Here is a 23,201-nt window from a genome sequence, read left to right on the forward strand (position 1 = left end):
TTGGGATCAGTCTCATTAAAATATGATATGGGCAACTTCAGGCACAAGAAATGCCCCTGGAAGCTCGTCCAATGGCAGGAATAAATTGGGGTTGACAATTGTAAACAATTTTACAACACCAAGTTATAGTCCAGCAATTTTATTTTAAATTCACAAGCTTTCGGAGGCTTCCTCCTTCCTCAGGTAAACATTTACCTGAGGAAGGAGGAAGCCTCCGAAAGCTTGTGAATTTAAAATAAAATTGCTGGACTATAACTTGGTGTTGTAAAATTGTTTACAAGGAATAAATTGCACATTGCTGTAAGATTTGAAGTCCAGCAACAGCCAGCAGGAAGGGGCAGACATCGCATTACTTCGAATTGATTGTGAAGCATGGTTGGGAAAAGAGCATGTCTGGAAGGAGCCCGAGAACAGCCACGTTTTCTGATGGAGCTGTGCTAGAAGTTAGATAAAGTAGAGGGCCATCTTTGGCACAGACAGGTGAAGGCCCCAAAGTGAGCTGCCCAAAGGAAATAGGGCATCAGTGATGGTGACGTCTTTCAAGACAAGAACATGTGACCCTCCCACCAGCCACTTCAATGCCTTTACAGCTGTCTGAAAGCAGTTGTGGAACTGCTGAATTCTACAGCGCCCATCTCAGGGCTCAGACATTATGAGGCAAGTGTCACCTCAATTCCAAGAGACTCCCATTGACGCCCAGGCTGCCAGCCTCCTCACGCACTTCTGCCAGGAGCTCGCACTAAGACAAAGCACCAAATTAGTGTCAAAAGGACATAATCAGCCTTGGCGCAGTGGTAGTATTCTCGCCTCCGAGTCAGAAGTTGGTGGGCTTCAGAGACTTGAGTACCTAAGCCAGGCTGACACTTCAGTGCAGTACTGAGGGATGCACTACACTATCAGATGAAATGTTAAACAAAGGCCCCGTCTGCCCCCTCAGCTAACATCCCTAAAACAGATTATCTGGTCATCATCACATTGCCGTTTATGAGACCTTGCTGTGCCTAAATTGGCTGTGTTTCCCTACATTATAATAGAGATTATACTTCAAAAGTATTTCATTGGTTGTAAAGTTGTTGGGGCTATGGGCAACATCCCGGCTATAGTGCTGACAACATCCCGACAACACCCCGGCTATAGTGATGAAGACTTGTGCTCCAGAACTAGCTGCACCTCTAGCCAAGCTGTTTCAGTACAGCTACAACACTGGCATCTACCTGATGTGGAAAATTGCCCAGGTATGTCCTGTCCACAAAAAGCAGGACAAATCCAATCCAGCCAATTACCGCCCCATCAGTCTACTCTCAATCATCAGCAAAGTGATGGAAGGTGTCGTCGACAGTGCTATCAAGTGGTGTCTACTCACCAATAACCTGCTCATCGATGCTCAGTTGGGGTTCCGCCAGGACCACTCGGCTCCAGACCTCATTACAGTCTTGGTCCAAACATAGACTAAAGAGCTGAATACCAGAGATGAGGCGAGAGTAAATGCCCTTGACATCAGGGCAGCATTTGACCAAGTGTGGCACCAAAGAGCCCTAGTAAAATTGAAGTCAATGGGAATCAGGGGGGAAACTATCCACTGGCTGGAGTCATATCTAGCACAAAGGAAGATAGTAGTGGTTGTTGGAGGCCAATCATCTCAGCCACAGGACATTGCTGCAGGAGTTCCTCAGGGCCCAACCATCTTCAGCTGCTTCATCAATGACCTTCCCTCCATCATAAGGTCAAAAATGGGGATGTTCGCTGATGATTGCACAGTGTTCAGTTCCATTCGCAACCCCTCAGATAATGAAGCTGTTCGTGCCCACATGCAGCAAGACCTGGACAACATCCAGCTTGGGCTGGTAAGTGGCAAGTAACATTGGTGCCAGACAAGTGCCAGGTAATGACCATCACCAACAAGAGAGAGTCTAACCAGCTCCCCTTGACATTCAACGGCATTACCATCGCCGAATCCCCCACCATCAACACCCTGGGGTCACCATTGACTAGAAACTTAACTGGACCAGCCACATAAATACTGTGGCTACAGGAGCAGGCCAGAGGCTGGGTATTCTGCAGCGAGTGACTCACCTCCTGATTCCCCAAAGTTTTTCCACCATCTACAAGGCACAAGTCAGGAGTGTGATGGAATACTCTCCACTTGTCTGGATGAGTGCAGCTCCAACAACACTCAAGAAGCTCGACACCATCCAGGACAAAGCAGCCCGCTTGATTGGCACCCCATCCACCACCCTAAACATTCACTCCCTTCAATACCGGCGCACTGTGGCTGCAGTGTGTACCATCCACAGGATGCACTGCAGCAACTCGCCAAGGCTTCTTCGACAGCACCTCCCAAACCTACGACCTCTACCAGCTAGAAGGACAAGGGCAGCAGGCACATGGGAACAACACCACCTGCACGTTCCCCTCCAAGTCACACACCATTCCGACATTCCTTCATCGTCGCTGGGTCAAAATCCTGGAACTCACTTCCTAACAGCACTGTGGGAGAACCTGCACCACATGGACTGCAGCGGTTCAAGAAGGCGGCTCACCACCACCTTTTCAAGGGCAATTAGGGATGGGCAATAAATGCTGGCCTCGGCAGCGTCGCCCACATCCCATGAATGAACAAAAAAAAGTGCTTTGAGTTGTCCTGAGGATGTGATATATAAATTCAAGTCTTTCTTTTTACTTCACACACTGTCACCAAGGGGAAGCACCATGGTGGCAAACAGTACATACCTACAAAATATTTGGAGACTTAAAATATGCTACAGTACAGTTATTGTTCGTTAGAGAGTGTTCGTGTCAAGGTTGGGGGATCAGGTTTCATTAGGCGGTATGAGTAGCAGAGTTATGAGTTGAGCTGAAAAAGGAGGGGACTGTTGCTGAAGATATACAGAGGGTATGGGAAAGATGACTATACAGTCAGCATATTATCAGGTTACGCACAGATCTCCTGTACAAGAGCTGCACAAATTTCTCTTGCTGTCGGTAAAACATTCTCTTCTGCTACCTCTTCATGTTCGTCCAGCTCCCCTTGAAGGTCTCCTTGCTGCTCCTGGGGCCTTCTTATTCTGCCTGGTTGTTGGCAAAGTTAGGCAACATGTAGCAGACAGCAATAGTCCTGGTAATCCTCACCGTTCTGTGTGAAGGACATCCTTGGTGTCCAGTATTCCTATGGATGGTGCTGTTCAATGGTCCGAAAGCCTGTACAATCTTTCACCAACATTTTTTTTCTTTCTGGATCTGGCCTCTGAGGCCTGCCGCAGCAAAACTCTGCCCCCATTCCGGCCGGACTTCTCTGCGGAGTCCAAGGACCCCGCTGAAAATATGTTAATGACCTCGAGTCTGGAAGAACCTCTGGGAGCATCTTTGCGGCAGGTACAAGTGGCACTGCGCCAGAAATGTGCCACAAAGAGAATCAGGCTCAGCTGTGATGTCCCCGACAGTTGATTAGTTTGCCGGCATTCACTGACAGATATGGAATGGCCACTTGGGCTGTTCGAGCTTACGGAATTGCATTGTAAAAAAAGAAAGGGAGGAAAAATGGGAAAATATAATTAAAAGACAATTTCAAGAAGAAGAAACAAATACGCATCCATTCATTTCCCACTCTCTAATTCCAGGCCTAACTTCCAGACTCTGCCACCAGAGGGCGATGTTGACCAAGTGCTGAAAGCAATCCAAGACCCAAGCATTTTAATTGGATATGGAACTATATTTTCATCTGTTCTCCAATTTAATGTGGGCATAAAGTGAGTAATACCACTTTATCCTCAAAGCTACTTTTTCACTAATGTAAGCCAATGAGATAAATATTCCCATCTCTGAGATGAACTATCAACTGTCTGAGGATTGATGTGAACTTTCTGCACCAAACACTTTAAACAGAACAAATTTGTGATTTTCCAGAAAGTAATTCCAAAAACACTACAAATGAAGTAATGCCCCGTGGTGTTTTGTTTTGTGTGGTCTAGATCTGGGGCATGCCAAACATGATCTGGGAAGAAGAAATGAGGCAACAGTGTTGTTCCATTTCCAATGACAAAAAAAGCTGTGAATGTTTTAGGCCCAGATAACAATAATAAATGCACTTTGAGACCTTTCAACAACGTGATAAGGCATTATATAAATTCAAGTATCGCTTTCTTCTTTCAAGCACATTACAATCAGGTTGATTACATGATTTAGAAGAGGGGCATGCAAACTGCATGCAGGCTCCTGTCCCTTGCAGTGCAGCCTCCCGTCCCTTGCAGTGCTCAGCGATGCTCAGTTTGGGTTCCGCCAGGACCACTTGGCTCCAGACTTCATTACAGCCTTGGTCCAAACATGGACAAAAGAGCTGAATTCCAGAGGTGAGGTGAGAGTGACTGCCCTTGACATCAAGGTAGCATTTGTCCGAGTGTGGCACCAAGGAGCCCTAGTAAAATTGAAGTCAATGGGAATCAGGGGGAAAGCTCTCCAGTGGCTGGAGTCATACCTAGCACAAAGGATGATGGTAGTGGTTGTTGGAAGCCAATCATCTCTGCCCCATGACATTGCTGCAGGAGTTCCTCAGGGCAGTGTCCTGGGCCCAACCATCTTCAGCTGCTTCATCAATGACCTTTCCTCCATTATAAGGTCAACAATGGGGATGTTCGCTGATGATTGCAGTGTTCAGTTCCATTCACAACCCCTCAGATAATGAAGCAGTCCGAGCCTGCATGCAGCAAGACCTGGACAACACCAGGCTTGGGCTGATAAGTGGCAAGTAACATTCGCGCTAGACAAGTGCCGGGCAATGACCATCTCCAACAAGAGAGAGTCTGACCACCTCCCCTTGACATTCAATGGCATTACCATCGCCGAATCCCCCACCATCAACATCCTGGGGGTCACCATTGACCAGAAACTTAACTGGACCAGCCATATAAATACTGTGGCTACAAGAGTAGAGCAGAGGCTGGGTATTCTGCAGTGAGTGACTCACCTCCTGACTCCCCAAAGCCTTTCCACCACCTACAAGGCACAAGTCAGGAGAGTGATGGAATACTCTCCACTTGCCTGGATGAGTGCAGCTCCAACAACACTCAAGAAGCTCGACACCATCCAAGATAAAGCAGCCCGCTTGATTGGTACCCCATCCACCATCCTAAACTTTCATTTCCTTCACCACCGGCGCACCATGCCTGCAGTGTGTACCATCCACAGGATGTACTGCAACAACTCGCCAAGGCTTCTTCGACAGCAACTCCCAAACCCGCGACCTCTATCATCTAGAAGGATAAGGGCAGCAAACACATGGGAACAACACCACGTTCCCCTCCAAGTCACATACCTGACTTAGGAATATATCGCCGTTCCTTCATTGTCGCTGGGTCAAAATCCTGGAACTCCCTACCTAATAGCACTGTGGGAGAACCTTCACCACACAGACTGCAGTGGTTCAAGAAGGCAGCTCACCACCACCTTCTCAAGGACAATTAGGGATGGGCAATAAATGCTGGCCTTGCCAGCGATGCCCACATCCCATGAACAAATAAAAAAAATGCAGCCTTCCATCCCTTGTAATGCAGGCCTCAAAGCTCAGGCAACTCATATGAACATAGGAATTGTTCGATGTAAAAAGGACCACGGCCTATCTAGTTCACCATCTACCATTCTGGTAGTGGCATGATACAATGATAATGGAGTTGTTGATTAATCGTAGCAATCAATCTCTATCAATTAGTCTACAGCAAACCCAGGTGTGATGTGAGGATAACCCCAGTGAAGGAGAGCTTTGGGAACCATGGGTCCAAAGACACCTATTCCTCCCTAGCAGGCTACACTTACCACATGTCATGTCTCAAATTAATCATACACTGTATCCCAAAATGTTATTTTCTGAAAGTCGAGTACTATTTGCTCTCCCATTTCTTACTCGCTGCTTTGTCCTGTTTGAATTTTGTGGGAAGGGCTGTTCTTAGTGCTGTTGCCTCATTGGTGAATAAATCATAAACCAGAGCACCACGGTCTGCTGGTATCATCAATGTGAGATACTAGGGCCCATTTTATGAGTCGGCAGGGATAGTGGGGCCCATATTGTTTAGCGTTTGCCCAACTTTCCGACATGTGCTGCCAGGGGACATGGCCCTCTGTTGGCAGGGTGGACTCGTGTAATTACCCCTTATGCAAATCAAGGGGTACATAATTACTCATAATGCAAATTAAGAGGAGCACGGATTTAACCTTTGTATGTGGCCCCCAAGGATCCATGGTAAGCACCTATGCAGCTATACAAAAAGTTCAGACACCCCAGTTCAAGACACCACCAAACGGCTAGAGAGCGCATTGCAGAATGCAGTGTTATCACCAAGATTTCAGTATGCGTAATGGTAGAGGAGTGAAATTTTGTCACCGCATCTAAATGAACTGTGAAAAACAACCAACTGAACAATTACAATCCACTCCTCTTAATTCAAAGTCACTTCATTCAAATTATCTGGTAAATCAATGTTTTTGTTGGCCTGAGGCCCACAGATCAACCTGAAACCCCAAGGTAATCTCCATACCTGTATATTTTAATGCGACCTCTGTAGAAAATCGACCCTTATAGATTTTGTTCTTCCCAAATGTTGACTGAGTTCGGAGACAGTATTTTGCATTATATAATACGAATGTGAAACGCTGGAGGTTACAGGTAGAGGGAGCAATTTGAAGTGATAAATTAAGAGTATCACACAAACTTTTGTGACAGAGAACTCCACATTCAAAATGATATTAGATTATAGCTTGAAAAAGAGAAATATTAAAGAGTATGGGGAGTGAGCAGGAGGGTAGTATTACACCAGGGAGGGTCACGTAGAGAAAACTACCAGCACACAATGGCCAGTCTCTGTGCTTTACTATTAAATGGCCTAGATCTTCGAATTGGTTATTCCAACACATTTGACAATCTGTTGGTTAAAACCGCGCTAAAATAACACAAATTGGAAAATCTAGGCTTATGATTCTTGAGTTAAACTGTATTGGTTTTATAAATGGGGTCATTGGTTTATTGTGACCAAGTAAGTCAAATTACATGGAATCCTGAGATTGTACCAGTGTTGTGGGGAGCATTCCCTAATTCAGTTTGATTTTCCATGAAAGCCTTCATTATAAAACATATTGGCTTCACTGCCATTTTTCCTAATAGAGATTGGTGCTAATAGACTAATGACAAGATGTAACACCGTCCCATTCTTGTCTGAAACCTGTCTGGGATTGTTCTCCTTAGTGCAGAGAAGGTTAAGGGGAGATTTGATAGAGTTGTTCAAAATCATGAACGGTTTTGATAGAGTAAATAAGGAGAAACTATTCCCAGAAGGGTCGGTAACCAGAGGACACAGATTTAAGGTATTTGGCAAAAGAACCAGCGGCGACATAGTATTATAGTATCATAGTAGGTACAGCAAAGGAGGAGGCCATTCGGCTCATTGTGCCTGTGCCGACTCTTTGAAAGAGCTATCTAATTCATAGAACCATAGAAACTTACGGCACAGAAGGAGGCCATTCAGCCCATCGTGTCAGTGCTGGCTGAAAAAGAGCTATCCAGCCTAATCCCAATTTCCAGTTCTTGATCCGTAGCCTTGTAGTTACTGCACCTCAAGTGCACATCCAAGTACCCTCTAAATGTGATGAGGGTTTCTGCCTCTACCAGCCTTTCAGGCAGTAAGTTCCAGACTCCACCACCGTCTGGGTGAAAAATATTCTCCTCAACACCCCTCTAATCCTTCTGCCAATTATTTTAAACCTATGCTCCCTGGTTATTGACCTCTCTGCTAAGGGAAATAGGTCCTTCCTATCCACTCTATCTAGGCCCCCTCATAATTTTATACACATCAATTAAATCTCCCCTCAGCCTCCTCTGTTCCAAAGAAAACAACCCCAGCCTATCCAATCTTTCCTCATAGCTAAAATTCTCCAGTCCTGGCAATATCCTCGTAAATCTCCTCTGTACCCTTTCTAGTGCAATCACATATTTCCTGTAATGTGGTGACCAGAACTGTACACAGTACTCAAGCTGTGGCCTAACTAGTGTTTTATACAGTTCCAGCATAACCTCCCTGCTCTTATATTCTATGCCTCAGCTAATAAAGGAAAGTATCCCGTATGCCTTCTTAACCACCTTATTTACCTGTCCTGCTACCTCCAGGGATCTGTGGACATGCACTCCAAGGTGTCTCTGTTTCTCTACATTTCTCGGTATCCTCCCATTTATTGTGCATTCCTATGTCTTGTTTGCCCTCCCCAAATGCATTACCTCACTTCGCCAGATTGAATTCCATTTGCCACTTTTCTGCCCATCTGACCAGTCCATTGATATCTTCCTGCAGTCTACAGCTTTCCTCCTATCAACCAAACAGCCAATTTTTGTATCATCTGCAAACTTCTTAATCATGCCCCCTACATTTAAGTCTAAATCATTGATATATACCACAAAAAACAAGAGGCCTAGTATCGAGCCCTGCGGAACCCCACTGGAAACAGCCTTCCAGTCATAAAAGCACCCATCAACCATTATCCTTTACTTCCTGCCACTGAGACAATTTTGGATTCAACTGGCCACCTTTCCTCGGATCCCATGGACTTTTACTTTTTTGACCAGTCTGCCGTTTGGGACCTTGTCAAAAGCCTTGCGAAAATCCATGAAGACGACATCAAGTATGCTACCCTCACCGACCCTCCTTGTTACCTCCTAAAAAATTCAACCATGTTAGTCAGACATGACCTTCCCTTAACAAATCCATGCTGACTGTCCTTGATTAATCCGTGCCTTTCTAAATGATGATTAATACTGTCCCTCAGAATTTTTTCCAATAATTTGCCCACCATTGAGTTTAGACTGACTGTCGCATAATTACTCGGTCTATACCTTTTTAAACAATGGTACAACATTAGCAGTTCTCCAATCCTCCGCTACCATGCCTGTAGCCAGGGATGCTTGGAAAATGATGGTCAGAGCCTTCGCTATTTCTTCCCTGGCTTCTCTTTACAGCACGGGCCTGGTGATTTATCTACTTTCAAAGATGCTAATCCCTTTAATATTTCCTCTCTCACTATGTTTATCCCATCCAATATTTCACACTTCTCCTCCTTAACTACAAAGTCTGCATCATCACCCTCTTTTGTAAAGACAGATGCAAAGTATTCATTAAGAACTATAGCCACGTCTTCTGCCTCCATGCACAGGTTACCTTTTTGGTCTCTAACTTGCCCTACCCTTTCCTTAGTTATTTACTTGCAATTTATTTATTTGTAAAACATCTTTGGGTTTTCTTTGATTTTACTTGCCAATATTTTTTCATTCCTCCTCTTTGCTTTCCTAAATTCCTTTTTAATTTCACCCCTGCACTTAATATATTCCTCTGGACTTTCTGCAGTATTGAGCTCTTGGTACCGAACATAAGCTTCCCTGTTTTGCCTTATCATGCCCTGTATGCTCCTTGACATCCAGGGGGCTCTAGATTTGGGAGTCTCACCCTTTTTCTTTGTGGGTACATATTTGCTCTGAACCCTCACGATCTCTCCCTTGAATGCCTCCCACTGCTGTGACACTGTTTTACCTCTGAGTAGCTGTTTCTAGTCCACTTTTGCCAAATCACATCCCAGCTTAGTAAAATTGGCCTTTTCCCAATTGAGAACTTTTATTCCTGGTCTATCTTTGGCCAATTACTCCCATTCCCCTGCTCTTTCCCCATAGCCCTGTAATTTTTTTTCCCTTCAAGTATTTATTCAATTCCCTTCTGAAAGTTACTATTGAACCTGCTTTCAGGCAGTGCATTCCAGATCATTACAACTTGCTGTGTAAAAAAATATTTCCTCATGTCGCCTCTGATTCTTTTGCCGCTCACGGTAAATCTGTGTCCTCTGGTTACCAACCCTTCTGCCACTGGAAACAGTTTCTCCTTATTTACTCTATCAAAACTGTTCATAATTTTGAACACCTCTATCAAATCTCCCCTTAACCTTTTCTGTTCTAAGGAAAACAACCCCAGCTTCTCCAGTCTCTTCACATAACTGAAGTCCCTCATCCCTGGTACCTATTTTTCCATGAGGAAATTGTTTTTAAAAAATGCAGCAAATTGTTATGATCTGGAATGCAGTGCCTGAAAGGGTGGTGGAAGCAGATTCAATAGTAACTTTCAAAAGGGAATTGGATAAATACTTGAAGTGCAAAAATTTGCAGGGCTATGGAGAAAGAGCAAGGGAATATGACTAATTGGATAGCTCTTTCAAAGATTAGGCACAATATGCTGACTGTCCTCCTTCAGTGCTGTATCATTCTATGATTCTATGAGTGACTCATCTCTCAAGGATTGAAGCGAGACTGACCGTTTACTACATGAACAGATTTTTGTGTCTAATGTTACAGAGCATGTGGTTTCATCATTCCTGGGAAAACAAGCATGGGGTGATCACTCAGCCAAGGTCATTTCCTCATTGTCTCACTACGAGACTCTGATCAGGGCAGGGTCTGATAATTAGCAATGTTCATGCATTACATTCATATCTCTACTGTTGGCAAAATATAGCCCCCATTAAAATACTGTATCTTTAAAGAAAAACAAGCTGAGCTCATATGCAAAGCTGGCGTGTTGCCCGCCCATAGCGACTCCTCTCTGTGGGCCCCACTTACAGTATTTTCTCTCTCCTATAAGTTGGATTGCGGTTTCAATGAAGAGTCACACTTGAAACATGAACCTATCATTCTCTTCTAATGTTGACGGGCCTGCTGTGCACTTTCATTATTTTTATTTCAGTTTTCCAATGTTCTCTCCCTTTGTATATCTCAGTGCAACTTAGCAATGTTGTTCTTTTTTCTAACTGTCTATACTGATGTCTCTCTTTCTCTCTCGGAGTTCTGTTTTTCTTCTCATATCATTTTCTTTGCCACTTTCTCTTTAAAATCAGCCAGAATGTGTTAGTCCATGGTGCCTCCAGTCCGTGAGCTGCATTTGATTGGCTTTCTGTCCGGACAATGGTGACTTCTGGATCAAATGGTAGCCTGGGCCACTGGAGGGAGGGGGGTGTCTCCTCTCATGGGCTTTGGTACATCTCTCTAAGCCCTAGGAAGGTATGTCTCCTCTTGTGAGCTCTGGTATGGCTCACTAAACCCTGGGACAGTGTAGCCTCCCATCCCTTGTAATGTAGGCTATTGTGATATAAACCATTCTGCAGGATTCTAATTTGGGATGAGGTCCAAAATAAATGCACTAGAAAGAGAAAGACAGATAGTCCAACTCTTTCATTATACATTAAACACAAAGGAAAACCTAGTGATGATGAGCTGGTTTAAACCAAGTTATAAACATAAGAACATAAGAAATTGGAGCAGGAGTAGGCCAATCGGCCCCTCGAGCCTGCTCCGCCATTCAATAAGATCATGGCTGATCTGATCCCAACCACAAATCTAAAGAACACAAGAAGTAGGAGCAGGACCCGGCCACACAGCCCCTGGGCCCTCTCCGCCACCCACAGGGCATTGACCGATCCGAACTCAGCTTCATGTCCAATTTCCTGCCCGCTCCCCATAACCCCTAATTCCCTTTACTTCTAGAAAACTGTCTATTTCTGTTTTAAATTTATCTAATGATGTAGCTTCCACAGCTTCCTGGGGCAGCAAATTCCACAGACCTACCACCTTCTGAGTGAAGAAGTTTCTCCTCATCTCAGTTTTGAAAGAGCAGCCCCTTATTCTAAGATTATGCCCCCTAGTTCTAGTTTCACCCATCTTTGGGAACATCCTTACTGCATCCACCCGATCAAGCCCCTTCACAATCTTATATGTTTCAATAAGATCGCCTCTCATTCTTCTGAACTCCAATGAGTAGAGTCCCAATCTACTCAACCTCTCCTCATATGTCCGCCCCCTCATCCCCGGGATTAACCGAGTGAACCTTCTTTGTACTGCCTCGAGAGCAAGTATGTCTTTTCTTAAGTATGGAGATCAAAACTGTATGCAGTATTCCAGGTGCGGTCTCACCAATACCCTATATAACTGCAGCAATACTTCCCTGTTTTTATATTCTATCCCCCTAGCAATAAAAGCCAACATTCCGTTGGCTTTCTTGATCACCTGCTGCACCTGCATACTAACGTTTTGATTTTCTTGCACTCGGACCCCCAGATCCCTTTTTACTGCAGTACTTTCCAGTCTCTCGCCATTAAGAAAATAACTTGCTCTCTGATTTTTCCTGCCAAAGTGCATAACCTCACATTTTCCAATATTATATTGCATCTGCCAAATCTCCGCCCACTCACCCAGCCTGTCTATATCCCCCTGCAGGTTTTTTATGTCCTCCTCACTCTCTACTTTCCCTCCCATCTTTGTATCATCTGCAAATTTTGATATGTTGCACTCGTTCCCCTCCTCCAAATCGTTAATATAGATTGTAAAGAGTTGGGGACCCAGCACCGACCCCTGTGGAACACCACTGGTTACTGGTTGCCAGTCCGAAAATGAACCATTTATCCCAACTCTCTGCTTCCTGTTCGATAACCAATCCTCCACCCATGCCAGAATGTTACCCACAATCCCGTGATTTTTTATCTTAAGTAATAATCTTTTATGTGGCACCTTGTCGAATGCCTTCTGGAAGTCTAAATACACTATGTCCACTGGTTCCCCTTTATCCACCCTGTACGTTATATCCTCAAAGAACTCAAGCAAATTTGTCAGACCTGACTTCCCCTTCATAAAGCCATGCTGACTTTGTCCTATTAAATTATGCTTATCTAAATGTTCCGTTACTGTCTCCTTAATAATAGACTCCAAAATTTTACCCACCACAGATGTTAAGCTAACTGGCCTATAATTTCCAGCCTTCTGCCTACTACCCTTTTTAAATAACGGTGTTACATTAGCAGTTTTCCAATCTGCCGGGACCTCTCCTGAGTCCAGGGAATTTTGGAAAACTATCACCAAAGCATCCACAATCCCTACTGCCACTTCCCTCAAGACCCTAGGATGTAAGCCATCAGGTCCAGGGGATTTATCCGCTTTGAGTCCCATTATTTTACTGAGTACCATCTCCGGAGTGATTTTAATCGTATTTAGCTCCTCCCCCCGTAGAGTCCCCTGTTTGTCCAGTGTTGGGATATTCTTAGTGTCCTCTACTGTAAAGACTGAAACAAAATATTTGTTCAGCATTTTTGCCATCTCCATGTTTCCCACCATTAATTTCCCGGTCTCATCCTCTAAGGGACCTACGTTTGCCTTAGCCACCCTTTTTCTTTTTATATAACTATAGAAACTCTTGCTATCTGTTTTTATATTTTTTGCTAATTTCTTTTCATAATCTAACTTCCCTTTCTTAATCAATCCTTTAGTTACTTTTTGTTGTCTTTTGAAGAATTCCCAATCTTCTATCCTCCCACTAAGTTTGGCTACCTTATATGTCCTTGTTTTTAGTCAGATACTATCCTTGATTTCTTCACTTAGCCACGGATGGCTGTCATTTCTTTTACACCCTTTTTTCCTCAGTGGAATATATTTATTTTGAAAGTTGTAAAATAACTCCCTAAATGAACACCACTGCTCATGTACCGTCTTACCCTTTAATCTATTTTCCCAGTCCACTTTAATCAATTCCGCTCTCATACCATCATAGTCTCCTTTATTCAAGCTCAGTACGCTTGTTTGAGAATCAACCTTCTCACCCTCTAATTGGATATGGAATTCAACCATGTTGTGGTCGCTCGTTCCAAGGGGATCCTTAACTAGGACATTATTAATTAATCCTGACTCATTACACAGGACCAGGTCCAAGGTTGCCTGCCCCCTAGTAGGATCAGTTATATACTGCTCAAGAAATCCATCCCTGATGCACTCAATGAACTCGTCCTCAAGGCTGCTCTGCCCAATTTGATTTGTCCAGTTAATATGATAATTAAAATCCCCCATAATTATAGCTGTTCCCTTATTACATGCCCCGACTATTTCCTGATTAATACTTCTTCCAGCAGAGTTGCAACTATTAGGAGGCCTATATACTACGCCCACTAATGTTTTTTTCCCCTTATTATTCCTTATCTCCACCCAAACTGTTTCATTATCTTGATGCTTTGTCCCAATATCATTTATCTGTATTACAGTGATTCCTTCCTTTATTAACATAGCCACCCCACCTCCCCTTCCTTCCTGCCTGTCCTTCATGATTGTTAAATACCCTGGCATATTTAATTCCCAGTCGTTGTCACCCTGCAGCCATGTTTCTGTAATGGCCACAAGATCATACCCATACGTAGTTATTTGTGCCGTTAACTCGTCCATTTTGTTACGAATGCTACGTGCATTCAGATAAAGAACTTTCAAATCTGTTTTGTGACGCTTAGTTCCTGCTTTTTCCTTTTTTAACACTTTACCTATTACTCCATACCTTCTGTCCCTTCCTGTTACGCTTTCCTCTCTCTCCCTGCTCAGGTTCCCAACCCCCTGCCACTTTAGTTTAAACCCTCCCCAACAGCACTAGCAAACACTCCTCCTAGGACAGCGGTCCCGGCCCTGCCCAGGTGCAGACCGTCCGGTTTGTACTGGTCCCACCTCCCCCAGAACCGTTTCCAGTGTCCCAGGAATTTGAATCCCTCCCCCTTGCACCATTCCTCTAGCCACGTATTCATTTGAAATATCCTCCTATTTCTACTCTGACTAGCACGTGGCACTGGCAGCAATCCTGAGATTACTACCTTTGAGGTCCTATTTTTTAATTTACCTCCTAACTCCCTATATTCTGCTTTTAGGACCTCATCCCCTTTTTTACCTATATTGTTGGTGCCTATGTGCACCACGACAGCTGGCTGTTCGCCCTCCCCCTCCAAAATGTTCTGTAGCCGCTCCGAGACGTCCTTGATCCTTGCACCAGGGAGGCAACACACCATCCTGGAGTCTCGGTTGCGGCCGCAGAAACGCCTGTCTATTCCCCTTCCAATTGAGTCCCCTATCACTATAGCTCTTTCACTCTTTTTCCTCCCAGCCTGTGCAGCAGAGCTACCCGTGGTGCCAGGAAGTTGGCTCATTTACTTGCTCAGAGCTTTGGTTAGATTAAAATAACACCATCATTACCTTAGCTCTTTCTTTTGAGATTTCCTTTTGAAATACACTGTAAATGGTAAGATTTTAAATGGAGTTAGATAAGCAGAGGGACCTTTGTGTTCAGAGACACAGGTTCTTTAGAAAGTGAATGCAAGTAGACAAGGCTTTGAAAGGGCAAATGGAATCCTTGGTTTTCTTTCTAGAGACGTAGAATAAAAAGGAGCTAATTTTGAACTTGTATAAGATAAGGAAGGATATAAAAGCAATAGAAAGAGTGCATGTTAGATTCACAAGGGATGAGGTCATGAAGGAAGAGTGGAGAAGTTTGGGATTTTTCCACTAGAGCTGTGAAGATGAAGGGGTAACCTGATGGATGTTTTCAAGATTAAGAAAACTTATGATAAAATAAATAATGGTAGATTGTTTCTCTCTGTCAGTGAGATGGTAATGAGAGGATGCAAAAATAATGGGCCGGAATTTGCTGAAAAAATATGAATGTGAATGATGCATGTTGTTATTAATGTGCAAATCAGCCAGCAACTTGTGGCAAGGAAGAGATAGCCCGTGACATGAGAATTGCCACAACTTGCTGGATGATTTGCCAATATCCTCACGAAAATGACATCTTGCTCTTAACCTCCCCATGATTTTCATGAAGTTGCTGCATTTGCACATTAATTGTCCATTAAACTCGTCACAGAAAGTTAAGTCTAGTAATTAATAGCGTAAGTACCCTTTTAACAACGTGATAACTGCTAATGACTGCAAATCAATCTTTCTGACCCAGAAAATGAACAATTAAAAGTGTGGAGTCTAATTCCTACAGGTAGTGAATTGTTGTTGGAGATTTTTAAAATGTCAAATTTTATATTGGCAGCCTCAATCCAGTTCCTAGTGATACAAAATGATTGGCAATGTCACTCAGAGAAGCGACAAGTTGGCTGGTGTGGTAGATGGATTGCCACAAAATGTTTAATAAGGAATGTAAACATATATTGTCTGGGTTTGGCAATTGTGATGAATTTCAACTCTCAATAGATGTTTAACATGTTCCATGCACACATTTAACTCAACTGATCTATTTGCAATCAAAAAGCAACCAACCTTCTTCCTTCCATCCATCCTAATCAAGACATTAATAGGTCAATAACTTTGCTTCCTTCAAAGAGGTACAGCAGCAGTAACCCAGACAATATTGGCCTGGATTCCCATGCTCCATCCAATGATTTGTCAGTGTAATTTGAGCAGGCAGGCAGCAGCAGGATATGGGATATGGAAATACTCGACCACATTCCTGACAATTTCTATATCCCTTGGATTTCCCACTGGGGTGGAGGAGTGGCAAAAAGATTAGCATGGATACGTCCCATGCAAATGATAGAAATACATCATCTGACCTATTTTGCATCATTGCAAAACTGGACGCGGAGGACACCTGTTTTTTTTCCCCTGGATCCCAAAGTTGCAATGGCAGCGGACGAAAGGGTTGAATTTTAAAAATCCCAAAAGTTTGTATAATCAATCGCAGAGCAATCAACTTCATAGGTCAAGAGAGTAGATTTTATTTTTTTTTAAATTGTAGGTTTTGACATACTTTGGAGGCTGTCAGCGACATTACACTGCAGCAGGCCTCGAGGCTACCACATTAAAACTCCGCCTCCCATCCAGGTGGCTGTGCCAGTGGAGCCAAAAGTATGTTAATAACCCCAGGGACGGAAGATCGTCCAGGGTCAAGGGGCACATCTTTGTGGTGGGCGGAGGTCCAACTCTGCATAAGCAGGAAGTCTGAGCCACTGTCTATGGTGTGACCTCCATTTTTAGTGTTGTATTTTTAAACAGCTGGTTTGGACTAAGTTAAAATATGAGGAACCATGGACAACAAATTTCATTTACAGGATTTCAAAACCCTCCCTCCTCTGTTAGAGTTCTATATACTGGTAATTAAATTGTTAAAGAAGGAAGGAAGGAACTTGCATTTATTTTGCACCTTATCTTATCCCAAAGTGTTTCACATACAAAATGAAGTGCAGCCACTTGTAGATATGTAGATGACCACTGTACAATGAGGTCATAGAAGCAGAACGCGATGAATGATCATTTAATCTATTTTTTGTTGAGGGAAGAATGTTGATCAGGATACAGGGAGAACTCCTTGCCTTTCTTCAAATGGTGCGATGGGATTTTTAAAATCTACCTGGACAGGGAGATGGGACCTTAGTTTAATGTCTCAACCGAAGCCAGCTCCTCTGTCAATGCAGCTCGTCCTCAGTACTGTGCTGAAATCCAAACGCAGTACACCATCACATCTGTGATCCCTGGTGAGCTGAATTGCTCAGTTATCTGACTGCATTCCATACTTGGATGTTAGATCTATTCTTGGTTTTGGTGCATAATTTCGCAAAAGTGTTCATGTATAAAAGCGGTGTCAGTCTTTTCGCAATAAAACAAACCAGTAGTGCCTCCTGACAGATGGAGGTATCTGCTGATGTGAGAGGGATGATGGGAGTATACAACCACCCATTCCAAACACCACAAAAATAGTGACCCAAGCATGCCACTACCACCATCAATAAAATGCTCTGACCGTAATGTAACAGGACTACTGTAACAGTATTCACAACTGCAGCGGCTCATGAAGAAGGGCCACCACCACCTTCTCAAGGGCAACTAGCGATGGGCAATAAAAGCTGGCCTTGCCAGTGACACCCACATCCCAAGAATGAATTTAAAAAATCTATGCTAACAGGCTTAATGAATCAAAGCTCGCTCCTGTAAACATGATGTAAGCAAAGTGTACAACAATCAAAATCCTGGAACTCCCTACCTAACAGCACTGTGGGAGAACCTTCACCACACGGACTGCAGGGGTTCAAGTAGGCGGCTCACCATCACCTTCTCAAGGGCAATTAGGGATGGGCAATAAATGTTGGCCTTGCCAGCGACACTCACATCCCAGGAACGGAAAAAAAACAATATCAACAAATAACAGAGTGCACAATTTTGGAAAAAAATTGTATATCTCAATTTATTCTAGTCAGGAATGTTGAAATAAATGATGTAGCACTGACACACTATTGGTTGATTGTTAGTTCTTGTTCAAGACGTCCAAGGCCTTTACATTCAAAATCTTGGCCGATAGCATTTCGCTGCATCAAAAATGAGCTGAATCAGCAGTGCTGACTGATAATGTGACAAAAAACAGCAATTGTAAGTTGACTTGAACAACCAGCTCAGTTTAACCTGCCAATATCTGATAGCAATTCAAAGGCTTCCAGATTAGATGCCTGCTACTTATTTTTTTCTTTAAAGTTCAAACCTGAATCTAATTACTTTCTGAAGGTGGACTGGGATGTAAGCTTTAAAAAAATGTTATTCACTGATTAGGTGGGCCTCATTAGATTATTAATCTGCATCCAAGCTATGCTACACCTTATGAGTCAATCCTTCATGTTCGATGGGCCGAATGGCCTCCTTCTGTGCTGCAACCATTCTATGATTCCATGTTGACACCAGGTGGAAAAAGCGGCTAATAATTAGATGATTATGGTTAATGATGAAGGTGGCTTTGCTTTGGTGACCAAATCCTCAGTTTGAAGAGCACAAAAATTCACCAAAGAATGGCCACTACATCAAAAAATAGGCTTCAATCTAGATATACAAGCTCATTGAAATAGCAACAAACTTCTTCCTAACATTTTGTACATGCAGATGTAGATGGTTTAAAAAAACATTTTCTTAAAAATACATGAAATTATATATAATTAGGTAATAATGAGATAATGAGAGGGCATGTGGCAGTGGGTGGATTGACCATGCCAATGTTTATATTGGCACAAGTGAACACCAGGCATTAAAGTCAATACACTTGACTTCCCTATTGACCTCAGACTATGGGAAGGTAAATTTGGGCTTGTTTTCAATAAAATTAATGCCTTTCTTGCCATTATCAGCGAGTCTCTTGATTTCACACAGATGCAGAACAATGAAGTTAAAAATTTGATATGCAATGAAATTGGAAACAGGTTTTCCAATAAATCAACCAAAGCAAAGCCTTCTTCATCATTAACCAAATTAGCCTAATTGCTAATTAATATCTTCCTTCTGTTTCTTGGGATCTTTAAAATAATTTATGGCCAAGTAGGCAGATGGAATGAGACCCATAAAACCAGCTGAAAGTACATCTCTTGATTTAAGAACCGGCAGGGTCTTTGCTCATTTGATGATCAGCATTTTCCAAGAAAAACATCAAGTCACTGCAACAGTGAGTGGTGGCTCAACCTTTGGAGATTTATGGATGAATGGTTAGAACAATTCCAAAAGGAAGAACAAGTTCCAATAGTGTACCTCAGCCCAAAACTCAGAAGCATGCCCTCTGTCAGTAGTGGGAATTGTTCCATTTTCCATACCAACTGTTCATATGGATTATCTTAATAAGACTGTCAATTTTGGGTCAAATTGGCATCAGCTCTGTGTTGCGGAGTTGCATTGGGATTGCCTTTAATTTTACTTAGAACCCTCACAACTGAGAGAAAGAAAAAGATCAGAGTGTAGAAGCAATTGTTTTTTCAGTGGAAGATTTTAGGAGGAATCAATTCTTCAAACAGTCCACACTGAAAACTCAGATGCCTTGCTGCCAAGTGGATGGGGTCTATAAGTTTGTATTGCAGCAGTAGATGCATCTCCTGCAGCAAACTTTTTCCGCTGAGTTTTATTTTGCATTTAGCTGAAGCTTAATTTGTGGCCATGACATTGCATCACTGTGCTTTGTTTAATCTCTCTCCTACTTTAAAATGCTCCTTAAAACCTACCTCTTTGATCAAGCTTTTGGTCACCTGTCCTAATGGCTCTTTTGGCTTGGTGTCAATTTTTTGTCTGCTTACACTCCTGTGAAGTGCTTTGGGATGTTTTACTCCATTAAAGGCGCTATATAAATGCAAGTTGTTTTACTAGCTTGTTTAAAATGACTACATTGAAGCCACTGTTATATGGATGCTCATCTGGTTTAGGGTCTGGAAAACTGGCATTTTATGTTTACATTGCCCTTAGCCTGGCGTAGACCAGGTTTTTTTTATGTGGGCCTACAATTCTGCCACTGGGATAAGGGAGCCGGATTTTGTCATGTAACTACGAGGAGATTGCTCACAGACACTGGTCTTCCAGAATCCAAACCTAATAAACGTTGGCATAAAAATAGCACATTTTGATGCTGCGCTCCCAAAGCAAATGAAACCTCATAGCATGATCTGCCAGATGGCTATTTGCTCTCCTCAGGTCCATATTGCAAAGCTCCCCCTCCAATCTATTAAGTAAAACATCCTCCCCTTTCCAATATCTCCTTATGTGGCTCGGTGTTAATCAGCCTGCAAATCCTTCCACTACATTACACTGTTCGCCAAAGGAAGAGTGTGAAAATAAGAAGAATTAACAAATGAAAAATTAACAAAACCATTAACCTAAAGGTGTTAAAATAGTGCACAAAAGAATCTCATACAAATGGGTCAAACATGTTCATACAATAATATTCTCACAGCCTATCTTTAAGGATTTCATATTTATGGTGCCTTTTGTGCAATGTTGCCTCAAGAGGGACCTAAGAAACCAATTATTTTGCTGGGTCTCTTACTCCCTCCCCCCCAAGGCAGTATGCCATCTTGTTTATTTTACTGTGCTGTTACCAATAGCAACACCACCGTCAGTAGCAGCAAGCTAAAGTAAACTCACTGCAAAGCTTTGTTAAAGAGGTACAGTGTTTGTGCAAAAGTGCCTTGTGACCGACCCTATTTTCATCGTTTTACAAACACACAATATAATTTTAAAAATATATTTGTTCTTGGGATGCGGGCGAGGCTGGCAAAGCTCCATTCATTGCCCATCCATAAGTAAATAATCGGCTCCTCTTCCCATCACTTGGCTGTGACATCAGTAACAAAATAAAAAGATACACAGCTCTTGTCCATCCCAAACAGAGCTTTGCCCAACATGTTTTTCCACCAAAGACTACGTCCCTTTAAAATTTGTTCAGACCCCACTATCAGAACTGAATTCATCTGCTCAGCATGTACAGTCCACAGCATGTATTCTCCATGGGGTTTCTCTGTACTTTTTCTTGCCATGGAAGCTTCCATTAGTTTTTTTTTTAAAGTCAGTCTCGTTTGAAACTCGGTAATTAAGGCATTAAATCATTCCCATTAAAACATTAAAAACGCACGTTCTAGATTTACGTTTTAACAAGTCAGTTGGTACACAGCTGTGACTGCCACCTCACAGAAATCTTTACAGATGTTTCCAAGACACTTGTTCTCTAATTCCGTCCCTCCTCCCACTCCCAACTTCAAAAATAGTAGGGCAATCCAAATACTTTCATGATACAGTATTTAACTCTGAAATCCTATTAAAACTCTTGGATTTAAGTATTTTCCCAAATAATTTTGCCACGTGTTTAGTGGAATTGAAACATTACTCCAAACAGCCTGTTCTAACGCAGCTGCATTTTTCCAGCCTTGCACTTATGTCAGATTATCAGTGATATTAAATCCCCTCTTTCCTACTTTCCGTTTTTAAAAAAAATTACCAAACTGTATTGATTTTTTTCTCCCTCTTCAATTTCCTGTTGTCTCCACAACAAACCCTTCCCCTGCTTTATTCTCATTCATAACAGTGATTTGGCACTATTTTGCTCTTTCACTTTCCCCCCCTTGTTCTCGACTCATTCCTCTTTTATCCCCCCTTTCCATTTTAACCTAACCTCGCGGTTATCTGTTCTCATCCATCACTTAAACGCAACTCTTTTCTGTGGAGAAACTCATTTCATATTTTTTTTAGAAAGAAAAACTTTTCACACACACAAAAAAATAGAACCAACATTCATTCACCTGAAGTATGTTGCTTGCCACTAGAATCCAAAGCAGAAGCCGCTTCATTCCTGTAAAACGGTTGAAAATTCATTGAACCTTGAAGTTCAGGCTTTTTGCAGATTCACAAACTCAGGATTCCACCAGTTTGCATTACTGAACACATAATCTCAGTTAGTGCAATGCTGTCCTCTATATTCTCCCTCTGTAAATTTAGCCTTTATTAATTCTCATGTGACGTCAGGATAACTGACAAGTATATTTTTCGCCTTTTTTTTCCCTTGGGTGTCTATCCCATTCTACCTACCTCTTGTCGCAGTCAGTGCATCGCTGAGCTAGGAGTTCTTAAAGGGACAGCGCACCCACCAAACACCGCGGACAATAGGAAACAGGCTGTTACTGCTCTCGATCCATTGAATGGACTCGGTGCCAAACTATCCATTTATGTTTTCCTGTTCAGCTCAGTTTACGAACCCAGTAGTTGCTGTAGACTTTCCTTTAAAGGGTAAACGACACCCGCCCAGCTACAAAACGGACAATTTAAAACAAATCTAAATTCCTGGTTCCCTGCTTCCAGATCGCTGTCCCCAGAGACTCTTCTTCGCATTTAAAGTGCGTTTATCCTCAAATTTAACTAAGCAAAAAAAAAGCCATGAACAAACGACGCAGGTAAGAGCGTCACTGCACAGGGAAATACATCGAAATCGTTTCATTTACTGAAGGAAAACTGAAGATAGTCAGAAACTGAATTTTAAAAAATACATTACTTACTCCAATGGGTTAAAATTATGAAATTCAGAGACTCGTGGGAGTAATATATATACACACACACTAACAATATATAAATAATACATACACACACTAACATTAATGCATAAATAATACATACATGTATATACACACATATATGTAACCGAATACTTCCCCTTATGTATTGGAATATATTATTGGTTATGTCCCTCACATTTCATTTAAATGTCCAAGTTACATCTTTTAGTTTTCGTTGTGTCTCCTCCTGACTCACACAGTGGAGGTTTCAATCCTTTGATATATTGCGGGTTACTGTCCCACTCGCAGTGAAGGGAAGCGACAACCGGCTGTGACTGGAAGCACACGCCGTTCACCTCGATTCCCATATTAATGCAAACGGGGTATTTCCAGGCGGGTCAAAGTGTGGTTGGTGGCAGAGCCTTGGGCTGATCGGGCGAGAAGTTTGTAGTGGGTATACAAGGTAGGAAGGGAAATAAGGGGTTGAGGCTCGGAGACGAAAAGTGGAATTTAAAAGTGAAAGAGGGAAGGAAAAGGAATGGGAAGAGGGCGAAAAG

The 23,201-nt window shown here is 42.7% G+C and overlaps 1 protein-coding gene across 1 annotated transcript in view; it reads right to left on the reverse strand.

Annotated features, from left to right (window-relative positions):
- Positions 1 to 22,087, reverse strand: part of ccn4b (cellular communication network factor 4b) — a 97,216-nt gene extending 75,129 nt beyond the window's left edge. Inside the window, exon 1 of the mRNA XM_067978661.1 lies at positions 21,898 to 22,087. Within this exon, the coding sequence (XP_067834762.1) occupies positions 21,898 to 21,945 (48 nt within the window). The 5' untranslated portion in view covers positions 21,946 to 22,087. The remainder of the gene's footprint in view (positions 1 to 21,897) is intronic.
- Between the last annotated feature and the right edge of the window lie 1,114 nt (positions 22,088 to 23,201).

Source organism: Heptranchias perlo, chromosome 3 (assembly GCF_035084215.1).
Source record: "Heptranchias perlo isolate sHepPer1 chromosome 3, sHepPer1.hap1, whole genome shotgun sequence".
NCBI classification, from domain to species: Eukaryota; Metazoa; Chordata; class Chondrichthyes; order Hexanchiformes; family Hexanchidae; genus Heptranchias; species Heptranchias perlo.